This window comes from Ictalurus furcatus, chromosome 20 (assembly GCF_023375685.1).
Source record: "Ictalurus furcatus strain D&B chromosome 20, Billie_1.0, whole genome shotgun sequence".
Taxonomy (NCBI): Eukaryota; Metazoa; Chordata; class Actinopteri; order Siluriformes; family Ictaluridae; genus Ictalurus; species Ictalurus furcatus.
In genome coordinates this window covers 6,911,060-6,930,923 of record NC_071274.1, presented here as the reverse complement: position 1 = coordinate 6,930,923, position 19,864 = coordinate 6,911,060, and the positions used below count along the sequence as shown (strand labels likewise).

At 39.0% G+C, this 19,864-nt stretch overlaps 1 protein-coding gene across 2 annotated transcripts; it reads right to left on the bottom strand.

Annotated features, from left to right (window-relative positions):
• Nucleotides 1-1,513: 1,513 nt before the first annotated feature.
• On the bottom strand, nt 1,514-19,176 carry hnrnpl2 (heterogeneous nuclear ribonucleoprotein L2). 2 transcript variants are annotated; one of them, XM_053651167.1, is made up of 14 exons: nt 19,027-19,176; nt 15,874-15,992; nt 12,066-12,303; nt 11,836-11,921; nt 11,235-11,331; nt 9,368-9,440; nt 6,947-6,979; nt 6,445-6,513; nt 6,016-6,269; nt 5,804-5,925; nt 5,160-5,361; nt 4,963-5,020; nt 2,967-3,074; nt 1,514-2,843 (listed from the first exon to the last, which is right to left on the bottom strand). In XM_053651167.1, the coding sequence occupies exons 1-14, from the start codon at nt 19,111-19,113 to the stop codon at nt 2,785-2,787; spliced, it is 1,605 nt and encodes a 534-aa protein (XP_053507142.1). In that variant the 5' UTR covers nt 19,114-19,176; the 3' UTR covers nt 1,514-2,784. The 2 variants fall into 2 exon arrangements, with proteins under 2 accessions (XP_053507142.1, XP_053507143.1); XM_053651168.1 differs by lacking the exons at nt 6,445-6,513; nt 6,947-6,979.
• Between the last annotated feature and the right edge of the window lie 688 nt (nt 19,177-19,864).

The following is a 19,864-nucleotide window of genomic DNA, read 5'->3' as shown; positions in this document are numbered from 1 at the left end:
TATTATTATTATTTATTTATTTATTTTTGCAATGTGGCAGGGGGCATTATCTTGCTGAAAGAGGCCATACTGTTGTCATGAAGGGGTGTACTTGGTTTGCAATAGTGTTTAGGTAGGCAGTACATGTCAGTCACATTCACATGAATGACAGGACCCAATCCAGTTCTGATGCTCATGTGCCCATTGTAGGCGCTTTTGGCGGTGGACAGGAGTCAGCATGGGCACTCTGACGGGTCTGCAGTTATACAGCCCCATATGCAGCAAGCTGTAATGCACGGTGTGTTCTGACACCTTTATGTCATAGCCAGCATTAACTTTTTCAGAAATTTTACTACAGTTGCAGACCAGACGTACTAGCCTTCGCTCCCCGCGCAGATCAGTGAGCCTTGGGTACCCATGACCCTGACACTGGTTCACCGGTTGTCTCTCCTTGGACCACTTTTGGTAGATACTGGGAACACCCCACAAGACCTGCCATTTTAGAGACACTCTGACATGTAGCCGTCACAGTTTGGCCCTTGTTAAAGTCGCTTAGTGCTTACATTTGCCCATTTTTCCTGCTTCCAACACATTAACTCCTAGAGCTGACTGTTCACTTGCTGCCTAATATATCCCACCGCTTCACAGGTGCCATTGTAACAAGATAACTAATGTTATTCACGTCACCTGTCAGTGATTTTAACGTTATGGCTGATTGGTGTATATCTGTTTAGAACGCATGATCTGTTCAGTCTGAATTATGTGTTTGTATTCCCTGGTGAAGACCATGTATACACATTGTACAGAAACATTTCTGATATTGTGGTAACTATACACCAGCGCTCTAGTGTGAAATAAGAATCAGACAGTACATAGTTTTATGTACCAACTATGTACCCCCCAAATAAAGATAGTTATGGCACTAGGGTAACGACAGACGTTCATTCAATCAGGTGAGTAGAACAATTACTTTTTAATAATTAGTGTTTATAACCAATGAATGAGCAAACTTAAACTACAGTACACTGGCACTGCTCTGTCATATACTGACAATATTTTCAGGCTAATCTCAGGACTTTTTGTGTTGTTTATATGATGTTTTTAGGCTAGAAATTGTATTGAGACACAAATACTCTGTGAATCAATAAATTTTAAGACTAGGCATTATCACAAAGCATCATTACAGAAATTCAGATCTAGATCTCCGACCAGCCCAAAAGCAACAGTGGCAAGGAATTAAGCCACAAGATGACATACGGATGAAAACTTGATAGGAGCCAGACTCAAAACGGAAATGCAGACACCAGATAGTGAGATTGTAAGTCATTACTCCTCCACAAGTTTATACTATAAAGTCAAACAGTACTGTGAGCATACTGTGAATAAGGGTCCAGGGATGAGTGCAAGACAGGCTTTACGATTACTGCAGCAGCTCTTGGGTACCAAGTCTATTGTATAGCCATGGTTAATTTGTGAACAAATGACGATTTCTGGAAATGACTATAATGCAAAGATGAACAATTGATCCACAATGTAAAGTCCTGCTGTTTATTTAACGATCAGTTGAATGAAATCTGCAGCAAAGTCCATGTGTTTAAGATGAAAAGAACAAAAACAAATTGTGCAGAGTAAGGGGCATCACCAGAGGCTGAACTTGTAGCAGTAATTAATGAGTTCATGCTGTTTCCTTTTAATTAAAAAGCATCACATTGCTCTTATACCACAGTGCTGAATTCTTGATTCCGATTGGTCAGAAGGTATTGACAATTTCTGTAACAGTGGACAGTGCTGGCTGAAAGGCAAGTCACTACACAATCCAAGGCCAATCATCATCATAATATTTATAAAAAAAAAAAAACAAAACCACATTAACACATCAAATTGACATATTTTCTGTAATGAGATGTTTCTTATACATTTATGGAGGAATCTTCATGGTCCTTGAGAGTTTTCAGGATAGAGGAGCTTGTGCATTTCTTGGTAACAAGCTGTGTTTTTTTTTTTTTTTTTTTTTAAAGGGAAGAACTGTTGACATTACAGCACAAATGATAACAGGAACAATGTTCAATCACTGAAATCCCACATTAAAATTAGACATAATTCATTAATAAATTAAGAATACTGTGGTATAAGAGGAATAAAATGCAGAAGGATATGCTGTTATTAGAAAATAATCAACAGGGTGGTAACAAATTTCCTCATTGATAATTTTCCTATAAATGCATTTATTCACAGCTTCATACAGCACTGTGTCACTGGCCATTGTGACCCCTGTTTTTGTGTCATTTCAGTGTTAAAATATCTTTTAAATCAGTTAAGTAATCAGCACTAAAATCAGATTAAAGTACCATCCAGAGCCTCATGAAGGGAATACATCTATGGATATTTCTCAATTTATTAAAATTCAGCAAAGTCACTGAAAACAGCGTCTCACACTAAATAACTAGTATATTAAATAGCCATGACAAAGGACTAATCGTCACTAATTTTATTTTACAATTAGAGAAAAATGCAGGCTTTCCTTTACAGGCTGCCGTTTGGAAAAGTGAGGTGCTGAGCACACAGCTAACAGTCAATAATGGAAAGCAATAAAAAAAAAAAAGAAAAAAAAAAAGAAAAGAAATACTGGTACAAAAGCATTTCACCTTTCTCCTCTTCTATAAAAACAAGATTTAATAGTTCTGCCAAGCTGATTCTCAGCGTGCGCTGTGGCTCACTCAATAGAAAGACATTCGATATTGACTGCACACATGAAGGACGATGAACATGGGACAGTGAAGTTGTGGCGATGCTGAACTTGGTTTTTCAATTTGCGTGCTGCGCAGTGGAGAAGCACAGCTTTAGTGTGTAGGGGTATGGGCCATCTAGAATTTTGGGGGGGGGGGGGGGGGGACAAATTATAGTAGATTAGAATGGTAATTAGAGATCAGATGCATCTGTTCAAACATTTTACCAGTATTATGAAAAAGCAAATGTCCAGCACTCACTAGGGTTCTTCATCTGGTAATGGTTCATCATGGCAAGGGCTTCCATAGCATCATTAACAGATTCCCACTCTAGAAGCCCTGATGAGCTTCTCTCAGAGGAAGCACCGCCTGAAATAAAGGAATCAGTTTCTTATCAACTTTTGTTATACCGTCCTCAACCTCACAATTCAGACAAATATTAAGTCCTGAACAAGCCAAACTGGCTATTAAAACACACACACACACACACACACACACACACTGCAGTATCATGCACAGTTATGGTTAAATATTTGACATCACATTAGGTTTATACACATTTCAGCTGTAGTGCTAACTCCCTGCAGGGTGTTATCTTGGCAGATACTACCCAGAATATCTAGACTTCTCAATGATGGAAAGTAATTGCGCACTTTTTCCCGTAGTCCTGGTGTCTAATTGATCAAAACAAGTTCTAATTCTGTGTGTAAGATTTGGCAGAATGCACTAGAAAACTAGCATTTATCACACGTGTGTACACAGCTTTGATTGACAATAAGTGGGATGGGAGCTTTTCAGAATCAGGCTACACTTGATCAGCAATTACACTTTTATACCACTAGGGGTTTGTGCATTGGCATGGCCAGGAACAGTTCTAACTATACACGCTTACACATGTGGAAAAATAACTTGAACAAATCACAGGTGTATGCACAAAACTATACATATGCCCAGGTGATAAAGGAGACCCCTGGTTCCCAAAGCAAATGCCCTTTAGAAAACCTATACAATTCAGTCTCCAAGTGATTCTAACTACCTCTCCATCATCAGAAACTGACGATTTATATGGAGTCAGTAAAAACAACAGCATGTAAAGTTGTTCAGAAAGTCTGCAATAACCGTGGGTGGTGTGGTGGCTATAGTTGTAAGTCTTCGTACGGTTATTTATTCATATCAGTGACTATGTTTACATGGACAGCAGTAATCTAATTATTGACCTTACTCGGAGTAAGATAATAATGTGATTAAGGTGTTTACATGAGTCGCTTTTAGAATACTCCTGTCATGTTCCCGTTTTACATGTTATAGATCATAATTAGATTAACAGCCCGCGTCATTACTTCACTGCGCCACGTCGTCTGACGTCCCTCCAGAATTTCACGTATCAACATACAGTTCGTCTTCGTTATGATACCGTATACAGTTTTGGGTGCTTTTATTTAATTTGTTTACGAACGCTTTAAGTGCAGTTAATTATTTGTCATGCTGTACGTGCTAAAAGACAACTGCTTGAAGCCATGGGCTGCATCTCAAACTGCGTACGTAACGTCTATATAGTAGCAGAGATACATGTATTTTTCCCCACTACAGGCCTATAGTAGACAAATATGCTGTTTGGGACACAGCCGTGCTTTCTTGTTCACCGTAAAATGTTGAGAACTGCCGTGTGTGATCGTGTCCTGTCGCAAAATGCAGTGAAATCTCTCACACAACATTAATAATGTGATTAAGGTGTTTACATGTCTATAATACACGTCCATAATGCGACTAAAACAGGAATACTCCACCTGTCTTAATTCGATTAGAGCTTAATTTGAGTATGACCTTAATTAGATTAAGGTAAGTAAAAATTGCTGTTTACATGGTAGTTTCTTAATCAAAGTATGGTCGTAATCGGTTTAAGAGTGGATTATTGTTGTCCATGTAAACGCAGCTAATGAGGACACAAAGTATTACCCACACAATCCAAACAGTATATAATGCAACAGTGTGAGAAACTGGTTATATTTGTTGCTAAATCAATTGTAAATTAGACTTCAAGTCTGGATGGTTGAAGAGTTCTTACACTTTTTAAAATTAAGCGATTGCCAGTTCACTTCGCTAACTACCACGATACACAGTCACATTGTGGCATTGTGTCAATGTATCGTTACACCTAATTGTCAATATGAAAACCACCACATACACAAACTCAACCACCACCACCACCACAAACACACACATAGCCCTCAGGAGATAAGTTCAAGGGGTCACTCACCTTTTGCTGCGAACAGTTTTATATTAGATGGACTCTTCAAACCGAGTTCATCACAGATCTGAAAACAGAATAAATAGATACTGATGAATCACAGTTTAATTAAACAAAATTTAAAAAAAAATAAATAAATAAATAAATAATAATAATAATAATAATAATAATAATAATAATCTGCACCCACGGGCTGCTGAACTGACCTCAGAGAAGACCTCAACTGAGGCTTCTGGGGCAGCATTGAAGAAGTGCAGAACATTGCTCGGATGCTGGATGCGGTTCTTGGCCGCCTGTTCTGGGGAGGCAAAGCGATTGTTCCGGCTGCCGTGGAAGTCTTTAAAGCTGCTGGTGCCATCCTCTAGCTCATATGACTGACCTGGCATGATGGCCTGCTGCTTGGATACGCTGCAAGGATGAATAGAGTCTGATGCTGATCCAACCCACCAAGTTTGTAGAAATTTTGTTGGATTTTGTTGAACACATCAGAAGCTACAAATGCTAACTCTGGCAAACAGTTAGAAACAACCCTAGATAAGGACAGTCAACTAATGCAAATCCTAGGAGAGCATCTATAACAGTCCATACAACCAAACTACATCAAAAACGACTGCTTTCGTTACCATATTAGACAGGTTGTCTAAAAAGTCAGGAACCAATGGTAATATGTTTTGCAAATATGTTGAGCCAATACAATATGATGTCAACATTGACCAAAATCCACAAAATGTTTTCTGTTTCCTTTGTTGTGGTTCCTGACTTTTCAGACACACTGTAGTTAATAAAAGTGAATAGTCCATAATGGAAACATTGGTGTTTGTCAACAGACATGCACAGTCAAAACACCTACCAGACATTAAGCTTCTGGTTGAATAGGAAATAGTTGTTTAGATGACAGATGGCCCGGTCTACGGCATAGCAGTCTCCCATTTCCACCATGGCAGCACCCGGTTTGCTCTTCATGAATTTCACCTGGATATCACCAAAAATAAAATCAACTTTTCTTTCTAAACCTCAGAGAGAAGTTTAAAAGTATGGGCTGTTTAAGCCTTCTCTGCTTACCCTCTCAACGTTGCCATAGAGGCAGAAGATGTTGAACACCCTGTCCGCATTTATTTTGGACGGCTCCAGACCATAGACCATCATGACTGGTGACTCCGCATGAGCGCTGTATTCCCCTGGTGGTGGTGGAGGTGGGGCTCCGTACTGGCTGCTGTAGCGCTGAGTAGCCCCACCCCTCCGTGGGCCTCCCATAGATGGACCCACACGGCGTCCGTCATACCCGCCATAACTCTCATCCTGGTACCCATAACCACCTGGCAAGCAGATACATAAACGATGATAGTTGAAATTTAACAGTCACAGATCACTGCAATTCTGAATGACTCAACACAGCACCGTCTTACTGCCACTGTGGATCTATTCACCCTAAACAATCAATCACTCCCCGTTTTTGTGAGTGAACATGTTGGTGTCCGCCAGGAGCCTTACCGTACTCTGTAGGGTGGTGTCCCAGCAGAGCCGGCTGTCTCTGGCGCTTGTTGGAGTGGCCATTCATATCTGAGAGGCAAGAGAGGGAAGGAGGCCGTGAAAGGGAAAAGAAGAATACACAGTGACAGGGAGAAAGGGTGGAAGATGAATTTGCCAAAAAAAATAAATTAATAAATCTGCTTAATATATAAAACGATAATTAGCTTAAAAACCGATTGGATAGGAAAGAAAGGGGGCCAGAAACAGACGACAGAAAAAGAGCTACACCAAAACTGAATATGAAATTGGTAGATGAGCCCTAGACAATGTGGACCAGCACCAATGTGTGTGAAAAAGGAATGCAATGGAGACAATTATGAGCAACTAGCTCAAATTATCAAATCGCCAAATAAACAATTATTTCAATGATTATATAGTGTATTGAGAAGGGAAAACAGGAAGGATTTATTTAAAAAAAAAAAAAAAAAAAAAAAAAAAAAAAAGGCTGGGGATGCACACACACCTTGTTCGCCCCCATCGCCATCAGCGTCTGCACCTGTTCAGGTACAAATATTGCAAATATGAATCTCAAACTAGTTTTGCTTGTGGCATTTGCTTCAACGAAAGACAGTTCTTTAGCAAGGGGCTTAAGTAAGGGGCTCAAGTGTCACATGCCCTGAACATAATACAAGAAGAATATAGCAGTACTACTGATGCAGCACAGCAACACGAAACTGGAGTCCACTGGATAAATAGGCAAATGGAGATTGGAGAGGGAAAGCGATAGCAAGTTAGGTACATATCATTTTGTCAGAATAAAACCATCAAAGCATCACTCCAAGACAACACAAGCTTGGGGATACTTACAGCTCAAACTCAAAGGGAGGGGTAGAGGGTGATGCAGGTGGCACAGGCTGTCAATTAGCCACAGATGAGATCCTCTTCATCTCTGCCACTTGAAAGTTAAAAAACACGTTTCCATTTTCCTCCCAACTCAGTTTAGTCTCAAAGACTCTAGTGGTTGTCATCTTTCTTTGTCCGAGAGCAAAGTGCCGCCGCAGCTCGTCCATATTCTTCCAGGAGTCTGTATTTTTATTTAAATATATTGTCCATGTCATCACGCACAGCTTGCAACGTGGTGGATTTTTGCACATTTCAGATTCCCACTAGAGACAATGCCAAACCTGCATCATATTGGAAGGTGTTACAAAGTAGGTCATAAGACTAAAAATAGAAAGGGAAAAAACACACACACATACACACACGCATTGAGAGGTAAAATAGTTTGGGAGATCTAGAGGTGGGAGGTAGGCTGGACAATTAGTATTCTGTAATCAAAGGTGTCAGTCTGTGTGGGTGACATCTTCCTGGTGGTGGTGGTGTGTCATTTCTTGCAGAAATCAGAGCTATAATCAGTAGGTCGGCACAGATGCTGCATTTTATGTGGAATGTGAGCACATTTTGTTCAAGGAGTCGAGTGTGAGGAACAGAGAACAAAATACACAACCATAGATGAGTAGGGTTCAGTGAAGGTGTTTTGTTTCTTGAGTGACTTGTCCTCTGTTGTGTGCATGGACTGGATTTTTTTTTTTTGTCTGTTTGGAACATGTGTTTCCCCCCCTGAAGATTCCTTTATCAGCAGTTGGTGGTGTTGGTGCTGTGTCACAGTGGGGTGGTGATGGTACTCTCTCAGTGGCGTGTATTCTTCTAACACAATTAATCAGAATGTGTGTCATGCCAAAGGGTGGCACATCTTCGTGGCTGTAGTGGTTCAGTGGCGGTTCAGGAGAAGATGAGTGTAAAATGTGTTCTCTTGTATGGAGTGTCAGAATGCATGCTTATGCTTTCCTTCTGCTTGGTGAAGGAGAAAATACTCTTGCAGGTGTAGCTGAGGAAACTGAAATGTCTTCGATGTGTATGAAAAGTGCATTCTTCATTGTCCACGTGTGTTGTTGCAGCTGATGTTTTGAAGCAGTTTAGTTTTTTTTTTTTGTACAACATGGATGTGGAGGAGCAACTGGCCCATAAGCAGGCATCAAGTGTGCAAATTAAAACCTGATACCTTTTAAGAGGACAGTGCAAATGGACCTTTTGCCAATACCTTTTAAGGAACTAAATTGGGTAAGATACAACAGACAAAATGCACACAGCATTTCAGTGCATTTACCTCAAGGTTCCAGAACCCTTTAAGGTACTTAGAAAAACATAAAATAAAATAAATAAATTTTAAAAAACCCTGAAATCATCCACAATGAGATCTATACAGCTCCTGGACAAATTCCTGATATACATCTCCACTGCACTGCAGGGGTGGTAAATATTATGTAACATAACAGAAGTGACACAGATAAAGGGACTGACACTCATACAGTTACATGATGCAAGCAGAGGTTGAGTACCTCACAGTTTAGATACTTTCGAATTAAGATAGGTCATTGTCACGTGAAGTGATCAAGAATTATAAGAAGGTTATTGGAACAATGGCTACACAGGACACCTTAATTTCTCCATGAACTAAAAACTGGCCCCAGTTCCCCTTGTGGAAAGTTCTGAAATGGTCTAGACTTCCTCAAAATGTTCATGGATTAGAAACATGCTTTTTTTGTGAAATGCCCAATGCAGTAATACTTTAACATTGAAAAACTTGATTTGTCAGTGATGCATACTCAGTGGTCCAGTTGCTCCTTTCATCCTTGCCTTGTTGATAAAAGGAGCTCATAATATTCTGAGAAGCTGTGTACATTTCAGAAACAAGGTCAGAAAACAACCAGTCTACTACCTGCTATGCCTCAGTGTCTGAAAGGAAGTGTGCTAAGCTGCACAATTAAGCACTGGAGCTCCTGAAATCTAACATGACCCACTCCCACCCGCTTAGCTATTCTCCACAGTGGCAGTAAGGGTGCTGAGTTGTGTCAGTAGAAAAATGCCCAGTTGCTCACATTACCTTGGCTGCTCAGGTTTGGATTGGTGTAGTCCCACGTGTCCTGGTCATTCTTGAATACGTTGAGGCGTGTCGGCTGCGAGAAGGAAAACTAACCGTTAGGTTTATTTCCATACAAGTAGTTCACAAACTTCGAGACCATTTCTACAACATCATTGAAATGTTTCATGTTTCGATCCACCAATGTTATCCAAATATACCAGAGAGGAAAAAAAAAACTAAACTGTACAATACTTGGGGGTAATCAAATCAGTATACTGCGACAAGCAGATTTTGTTTATTTGTTATTCATAGTTACAGAGGAAGAAAATAAATCTTAAATCCTATTCACTTTTGCAAGAGTTTTAATTTGGGATGTGTGCTTAAACTAAAACGCACCGCATGGTAGCGTGACACATCGCAATGCAGTAACTATAGTCAAGCTTCCAAATCCTCCCACCTGCTGCACTACACACATCAGCAGACATGTGATCTGATTAAAAACAGAACAATTTAACTAAGCTGAATAATTAGCATGAATGAATGATACGTGGTCTTTTCAGAATTCAGGAAAACACAGATGTGGAAACAGCAATGAAACTGAAAAGTGCAGGAAAAGCTGTCATAACTCTTCTGCTAGCGCAGTAATTAAAATCACATTTTACTTGCGATAGAAGGAGGTAAAACATAACAATGCATAAGTGAACTGCCTGCCATGAACACAATGTGCTACATTAGAAACATTATCAGGACTACAGTTATACAGTCATCCTCCCCACAAATTCATATATTTGTTCATTTCCCTAAAAAATAAATTTTCAGACCTACTGGAGCATGTTAAACATTTCTCTAGATTCACGTATTAACAAGTCTACTGGAATGTGTTTGGCTGAGCTGAAGAGACTTCTCTTTGTGCTGACCTAGAAGCATAGGTTAAAAAAAAAAGGGCTCTTTGGTATATGGGCAGTTGAGGACTGAACCTTGAAGGGACAACATCGGTGTATTAACATGAATAAAGTTTCATTATTCAACAGTTAATTCTGGTCCGCTAATTTGATTGGTTGGGCTATGTGCCAAGAGCACCTATATTTCCTATAACCACAGTGGGATGTTTCACTCCGCTTGTCTTTGTTTGCCAAGTAAAATTCCACTTCTTAGTTCGAAACTGTTACCACAGTAGTGTTAATGAACTCATCAGAGGACATGGTGAACAATACTTTTCAGGAATACAACTTTTGGCTTAAAAGTATGAAACTTTGTCAGAAGGGATGGCAATTTTACCAGAAGCACCTTTAGTGGGAATGTACAAATCTACGTGAACTAGCCGACAAGCTATAAAGTGGGTGCAGCTTCTTTGGGATCTATTTCCAACAGGGGCGCAAAAACAGGACATTTGACCATATTGTGTCCAAAACTCAATATTAATTTCTTGCTTATCAAACTGTTGTATATTAAAAAAAGCACATAGCCTGCGGTATGCAGTAGAACCGCACTCTTGCAATATTGCTTAAATAAAAGACTATTCCTCTTCTCCATGTTTGTGCCTGCTTGCGTCTTTAAGAAGAAGAAAAGGACTTCACAATCCATCAGTGTTAATGCACTTAACTACTTAGCTCCCCATACGTTATTGCATTACATTAATAACCAACCTTTGAGCCTGGTCAAAAAGGTTTCCAGGCAACCAGAAAACGGGACTTGGCAGCACACTGGCACTTCCACTTGCCCGGTTGACTAGCTAATAAATTAATCATTTGTCCACTCCTGATATAGCATAAAAGCCTGTGAAAGCAGATGAATGGACACACTACCCTCACTCTGCCTTTACCAAATGGACACTGTGTGTGCATGTGCACATTCTAAATATATCTAAATAAAACAGAGCTCCACTTACCTTGGCATACTCAATCTTGAGTGTGCAGCAGCCTGAATATATATCGGCACCATTGAGAGAGGCTTTGGCCCGCTGTGCACTCTGGACTGAATCAAATGTGCCAATAATTAAGGAAAACGTACATTCCACTATTCAACGAGCCCTTACAAGGCAAGATCAGTCAGTCATTCATTCATTTGCAGTGACTGCTTCATCCTGGTCAGCGACGTTGTGAAGGACCCGGAGCCTATCCGGGGGAATACTGGGCACGAAACAAACACACACTATATGGGACACCAGTTAATCTCAGAGCACATCTGCATGCTTATTCACACTGAGGGCAATTCACTTTAGCCAATACAGGCCATTCAGTGCATTTGGCAGATGGGGCAAAACCAGAAAAAAAAACCTTTGTGGAGAAACTCAGACAGAAACCCAAGTTCAGAATCGAAACAGGGACCCTGAAGCTGTGAGGCAGCAAATACTTGAGCCATATCTGTAATTCACAGGTTTTGTGTAATTTAACCAGGATGTACAAAGACTTCAGTGCCAGGCTCTTCTCTAAAGTATCTTTGCTTTTTGTAGGCAGATTGGACACCAAGCCTAAAGCAGTAAAGGATATTCTACCATGGCCTGGACACCATTTTTCCTGAAAATGACAATTCTTTGAACGGGCCCACAATTGTTGCAGATGGTATACAGCACGTCCTGCAGGATAAGAGGAGAAAGTGTTATATAAAAGGTACATGTGTATGTACTGTACGTGTAATCACAATCATGACTGTTCATCCGGTATTGTTTAAATGTACAAATACTAACATAAGGGAGTTACAGAGTGCTTGAGAGTATTACCGTGGTGATGGGATAAATGGGGTTCATGATTGTCAATAACAAAACATTATTAACACTGCGAGAGTCGTCGGAATCGCCGGGCCGGGAGATCTTCTGACTGGTGGAGTAATTCACATAAGCAGGATTTCCAGCGATGTAAATCTGGTTGTCGTTAGCGTACGTTACAGCGTTGCAAGAGCCGCTCATGTCCTCGTATTCAACTAGGGCTTGGCGCTTTTTGGGCATCAGGACCACATAACTGTAGAAACAGGAAAGAATTTGGCTGAACCACAACCGTTCATTTTCCAAATATCACATGTAATGCAGTTGAGGAAAGGCAGGTTGGTTATTTTCCCTGAAAACAGTAGCACAAAATTAGCGACTAAGGAGTCTCTGCAGAAGGTGGGTGGATGGATGGTTTTGGGGGAATTTGGCAATTAAGTACATCTATCTATTAGACACAAACCAAACACCCAACAATTAAAAAATAAACACCCAACTTTCTAGGGCATATACATCCTAGCTGGTGATTGAGGCTGTTAACTCGGCAAAATGGAGTGGAGACGCTGAGAGTCAAACAAACTTAATAATAATAATAATAATAATAATAATAATAATATAATGCAGTTTTGCTACATACGTCTGAACCACTGCCATGAAAAACTATGTTTTAATGCTGTCTCATAATATGTATTGCACAAACAATGACAATGCATTTTACTCCAATAGCCCTGTTGCTAGACTTTAAAAAGGAAGGAACAGATGATGAATATAGTATAGAGCTTGTTTCTGGAAGTGGACATGGCAACATTGACAAGCTGACCAAATAAAAAGCAGCAGTGCCGGTGGTGAACAAGGCACAAACGCAGCAGTGAGATGGCAGTTGTTCCATTGGTTGCTCTTGCCAAGCCAAACACTGATTAGACATGGAGACAGTCACGGCATAATTGCATTTTGCCTATTTGCACATGAGCTTGATTGTTCTGCTGCTTTCACAACTGCAAGCAATCGCAAACAACAAACCCGGATATCAACCCGCATAATATTTGGACCAGGCGCAGTCAGGCTGATGTCTCAGAACAATATATGCAGTGGATAGGAGTTCTGTTTGGAAGCTTGTGCGCACACAGCAACGTACAAACGGAAACCACCTCTCACTCAAAATGCATTCAACATTTGACGGCCAGCTTAAATCCAGACGCTTTCACATGCTACTATCCAAGACGCATTTAAATATGTCCAATTAATTTTAAATGCCTTATTATTGCCGATTCTCATTACGGAAACATAATAGTAAAATCAGACGATTATTTGCTATACTATTATAGTGTACGTTAATAAAATGGTGAAAATGTGTACACCATCATATTAAGTTACTGCCCAAAAGGCTGAAAATTTTTACAGATTTTTTTTTTTAACTCATAACCTCAACTCTTTTGGCAGATTTAGCCTTCAAAAGATACTATAATCGGTCCCTCTAGAAGTTTGCGACTGCAAAAATGAATGCAAAATCAAGAACTCCACAATATTTGGAGGAGCTTGCCATTTTTCAACGTTATTGCAGATTTTCCTCAGTTTGGGCTAAGACACATCATGTGACATGTCAACACGCATTCAACGCAAAGGTCTCATTTACCAACCCACATCACTGTGAAATTGGAATTTTGCCAATTCAAGTAGTTTCCGCAAAAAAGTACACACAAAAGAAAAAAAAAAGCAGCAAATTGCATCAATTTTCTTTTTAACCAATGTGCATCCTTAGGAACATTTTTGTCTTTTTATCAGTGTGTCTGCGTTGATGTAAACAGCATACATTTTGCAAAAGGTGTGCATTTTTATTGGAATTAATATTTCATCCTCATTGGCTTTCATAAATCTACTTTAAACTAGGTACACAAACTTGTGTACTATTTTGTCAGGTTGAGCCTATGGGGAAAATACAGGTGCATGTCAAAATTAGAATATAGTGGAAAAGTTAATACTTTTCTGTAATTTAATTCAAAAAGTGGAACTGTCATATCCTAGATTCATTACACAAAAAGAAATATTTCAAGGCTTTTTTTTTTTTGTTTTAATCTTGATTACGGCTTACAGCTCATGGAAAATCAAAAATCCAGTATCTCAAAATATTAGAATAAAGAATTTATAACATAGAAATGTCGACCTGAGAAGAGCTCTAATTAACTCAAAATACCTGCAAAGGTTTCCTGAGATTTTAATCTCTCAGTCTGGTTCAGTAAACAACCACAATCATGGGGAAGATGAAAGTAAATTTTGCATTTCATTTGGAAATCAAGGTCCCAGAGTCTGAAGGAAGAGTGGAGAGAGACAGAATCCAAGTTGCTTGAAGTCCAGTGTGAAGTTTCCACAGTCAGTGATGATTTGGGGTGCCATGTCATCTACTGGTGTTGGTCCACTGTGTTTTCTCAAGTCGAGAGTCAATGCAGCGTCTACCAGGAGATTTTAGAGCACTTCATGTTTCCATCTGCTGACAAGCTTTATGGAGATGCGGATTTCCTTTTCCAGCAGGACTTGGCACCTGCCCACAGTGCCAAAACTACTAGTAACTGGTTTGCTGAGCATGGTATTACTGTGCTTGATTGGCCGGCCAACTCACCTGGCCTGAACCCCATAGAGACTCTATGAGAGACACCAGACCCAACAATACAGATGAACTGAAGGCCGCTATCAAAGCAACCTGGGCTTCCATAACACCTCAGCAGTGCCACAGGCTGATTGCCTCCATGCCTTACCGCATTGATGCAATAATTAATGCAAAAGGATTAAAGCCTGAAGACTTTTCCATAATATTAAATTTTTTTTAGATGTACCTATACATGTGTTTCCTTTGAATAACTGAATAAATGATGCAGCTATAATTGTGTAGTTGTGTATGTATGGATATCAGAGTTGTGATTTGTATGCATGTACTGAAAAGTGTGTGTGAACGATTTGAAAGAAAGAAATACTATTGTACTGGAAATTACAAATCCCACCTCATGTATGAGTCAAAGAAGGTTACTGAGCTTTGACGATTTTTGCATTGAATAACAAAACCAGCCTTTAAAGGATTAAAATTCTGAAAATGAATGAATGTTTGGTAATTATGATCAGAAACGATGCTGGTAAAAAAAAATCGAAGTCAGTGAAGGTGGAAAAAAACAATATAATATTTCTATGACAGTTTTTTGACATGGACATTTTTGTCCTTTATGGACCAGAGTGGTAGGTTTTTCATTTATTTCATTTTTTTTTATGCGTCACTGCATAAAAAATATGAATGCATCAAAATTAATGTTGTTAATCATATCAAAGACTGTAATAATCATTTAGTATATGGGAAAAAAAAAAAAAAAACAAAACCAAACATCTGTTGCATTATATAAACAAGCCAGCTTTTAAAGAGTTACAATGCTGAAAATGAATAATTGTTAATGAATTATTATCAGAACTGATGCTGGTTAAAAATATATTTATATATATATATATATATATATATATATATATATATATATATATATATATATATATATATATATATATTACACACACACACACACACACACACACACATTAATATATATCAACATCAGTGAAAGTGGAAAAAAATAATATATAATATTTTCATGGCAGTTTTTGGACATGGACATTTTTGTCCTTTATGGACCCGTGTGTAACTTTTTTTAATTGACACACAAGGGTTTAAAAAAATGGTGCAACAAAATCAAGAATTTTTTTTTGGCCACAGCGATCACAAAAAAAAAAAAAAAAAATTCCACAAAATCCTGTACGGACTGAGTAATACAGCAGGTTATAAGATGTGCATTACCTGATGGTTCCAAATTCCTGCAGGGCTTCAACAATGTCTGCTTCCAAAACTCCATCCACCAGTCCTCTTACATGGACCACAAGGGAGGGGAGAGGTTTGTGAGGGTCTTCGTAGCCCTCCTGTAATACACAATGGTCATACTCATTACAGTTTACAAAAAGAGACATTTATTTAAAAATAAATAAATAAAATAAAAGATTCACTACGAAGCTGCAATACAAATATGAACAGCTGTGTACATTTGGTCTTTTTTCAATATCAACTACAGTTTTTGTGATTATAACAGAAAGTGCTCTCGGATAACAATATAGGATTGCTTAGGTTTAACCCTCTTACCCCTTAGTTCCCACAGTATTATGTCCCACAACCCTATATTCCCCATAGAAACAGCACGCCAACCCTGAGTTCCCAGGCCAAAATTGGCCCCAAAATCAACATTTTAATTTGAACATTTTTAGGCCTTGAAACAACTTACAATAATGTATTTGTGCAATATTACTTTGAAAATGAAGCAGTTCAGTGTTTTTACTCCACTTAGAGCACAATTCTTAACTAGAGAAATGATGAAAAATGCTCGCTAAAATCCTTACACTCATTTAGAAGTACCATACGAGCATCAGCGTGGTCAATGCCTTTGAATAAATTCAAGTAAATAATAACTAAATAAATAAATGCATTTTAGCGCCAAAAGTCAAGTTTCTGGTGATAATCAGACCAACAGGTAGTGTTTTCACGAATGCACAGAAATGGTCCCGTTATGACTCCAGACCCCTGCAGTGTCAGTCGCACTGGTTGATGCTGAAGATGAAGACGAATCAGGAGAGTTTGCGTCTCTATCAGCTTTGGTTTCAGTTTCAACATCGCCTGAACTTTCACTGCTGTCACTATCTAGAATCCTTGCTCTCACCTGTGTAACTGTGTATGTTTTCTTTTTTTTTTCTTCACTGTTTTAGATGTACCTGTGTTCACAGTAGGTGTGACTTTAGCTGGAACACGATTAGCTTTTCGTTTTGGCATTTTTAGTTCACTTCTACTATTACACCAATATTCACGCTTGGATCTTCATCCTAATGCCGGCGTAATAACGTAATCACGTCGTGGCGTCATCAACCTTACGGGTTAAAAAATAATAATTAAATAAATAAGGAATCATAGCAGAGTAATGTCGGTACACCGGCCTTACGGGGATAACGTTTAAACTGTAAAGCCACTATATCAGCCTTACGGGTATTTGGCATAGACGACCATGCGGGTATATCATCCTTACGGGAATAGATCAAAGACGGGCAAGCTGGTTTTTCGGCCATACGGGGTAAGAGGGTTAAGTTCAAACTCGCTGGACTATATAACAAAATTAGCTATTTAAAATTAAGATTACGCAATATGTCTGAAGTCAAGCTTGTACTGAAATGATTTTGGGTGATAACTACATTATCATAGCTCAAGCACAAAATTACAGATGTAAACTTTGGTCAACACACATTTGACTGATCAACAATGGAAAATTGTGAAATTTTGTTTTGCAGAACTCTGTTTTTCCTGCCTTGTCCAATATTTATCTGTGGTTAAGCTCAAATCAAATGTACCTGCCCATTATGTAAGGAATAAAACGGGATGAGGCACATTATCTAATAAAGCATGCCTTTAAATGTTTTATTCCTTTTATGCTTTTTTTTTTTTAACCATTTGTAGTTACCTTTAATGGTGTAGAATGTCTGTGAGTCAACTTGGTTCCTATTATCACTTACATTACAGCAGCTATACACAGTTGTTCCCTCACTAGCCTCTCAATTTTTCCTCTTTCTCTCGATGTTATGTTGAAGACATGTTACAGAGAAACCATCCTGTCCTGCAGACTATCTAGTGGTGGAAAGCTTACCGACACTGGAGACTCCTTCCATAAATGTTACATAAATGTCTCAGTAAAGAAATTTTCACCATATTAATGGATTATATGCCTTTGTAAAATAACAGTTTAAAAAATTCTGCTTAGGTCATGGGACACGTCCATCATACAAGGCCCTGTGTAAGTTACTACAGAAGTCATAACATTAGAACAAATGCAGCCAGACAGCAACAAATCACCAACGTTGCCATTATAGAAAATGAATCAACACCTTCCGACCAAGCAGAATCAAGAATTTACGAGCACCGTGGTATAACGAGACCTAATGTGTAATCCTGAATAATTATGACTTCTCTAGTTCACTTTCTGTTTAGCTGTTGTTTAACAGGTTTCATCGCAGTGACTACTGGTCATCATGCAATGTAACAAGTGTAACCCAAAGAGCTTCCTAATCCCTATGTGGACTGTGTATGAACTTGTATAGTGTAAATAAAGGACTTCTCCATCCTTTAGGGTAGTTTCCCCAACCCTGGTCCTGGACTAGGCCTGTCCTGCACTTTTTTAAAAAGTGATTTAACTAATCAACTATTTAACAACTCTTCCTGGGTCTAAGTGGGTGTGTTAGGCCAGGGAGCCACTAGAATGTGCAAGGCAGGGGGTTCTCCAGAGGCAGGGTTGGGAACCTGTGCTTGAGGGAGCTATTTGGGATTCTGCTTTGTTTGCTACCCTCACCAATGTAGGCGTGTGTAGATTTTATTGTATTTAATGTCCTAAATATTATAGTCCACCATGTGATAAATGCAGGGAATGCCTCAGTTAAGCTAAGCTTCATTAAAAAAAAACCCAGAGGCGCTTTGTTAGCTTTATCAATCAATCAACATTCTACTGAGCAGGCCCTGTTTAAGCGGTGTGGCCTCTTAGGGAGTTATTCCACGCGACTTCTGCTAACTTGCTAGCTAACTACATTCATTCATGCTAGCTAGCCTTCAAAGCTCCACAAAGCTAACCGACTAACAAGGTAGTAGTGACATATTAGTGCAGCCTTGTGAACATGTGTAAGCGCGTTTATAATTTTAGGCAATGCTTCTAAAATGTATTTACGTCACAGTGTTCTGAGTGCAATAAAATATAGTACGGTGAGTTTTCGGAAGAAAAAAAAAGAAACAAAGACGTTCAGCTAAGCAAATCAAGCTAACAGGGTTGTGCAGCTAGCTCGCGCCACTAACGCGCGAGGTCGCAAAGCATTCTCGCCGTTCAGAAGGAGGGGGAAAAAAATAAGATGTTGGCCGGACATGTATGATACTTACAGTCGCCATTCCTCCTTCGTTATCGGTTTTTTGGCGCTTTGTTGCCCTGCCTCCCTCGCTATAATACCGGGCCGTTTGCGTAGCCATGTTGTCCCGTTAGGTTTTTTTTTTTCTTTTTCCTCCCCCCACGCACCAAACGAAAATGGACGAGAACGTATGCCTGCCTTCTGCGAGCTCCAATTGGTCAGAAAATCACAGCGCTCAACCAATGAGGAACGTACATTCGCACCTAACTGTTCCGTGATTGGACAGCTGTGTTCTTTCAGTTAAAATTATTATTAGGGCCAGAGCACCGATGGTGTTTTCTATTTAATTTTAGTATTATTATTATCACTATTATTATTATTTTTATTTATTTATTTATTTATACTATCAATTAATTAATTTATTTATTTTAAACAGTTTTTATTTTTTCCCCTGCCAATCGACTGCCCACACTCCAGTCCAGTAGGTGGCGGTAATGCACCTTTAGTGGTTTGCCAACCGCCATTAAAAACAAAAAGAAAAAGAAGCACCGATGGTGTGAGGCCCTATTGTTTTTGGTGTGTGTATTATTATTATTATTATTATTATTTTGTTTAGAGATTTCACTCATTTTTGATGCTTCAAAACGAATTAAATTCGGCATACTACTGAAGCTCTAAGTGGCCATGCATTATTAATTTTTTTTTCTTTGTTGTTTTCTCGTGATCTCGGCTTAATTTTTCTGTGTACTTGACATCCATCTTCCTGAGGTCAATGGGGTTTTTGAATGAAGCGTTTTTTTTTGTTAAATGCCTGAAATAAGGTCTGTGGTTAACACAAGTTCAGTATATGTTCACGTTTTATACTATGACAT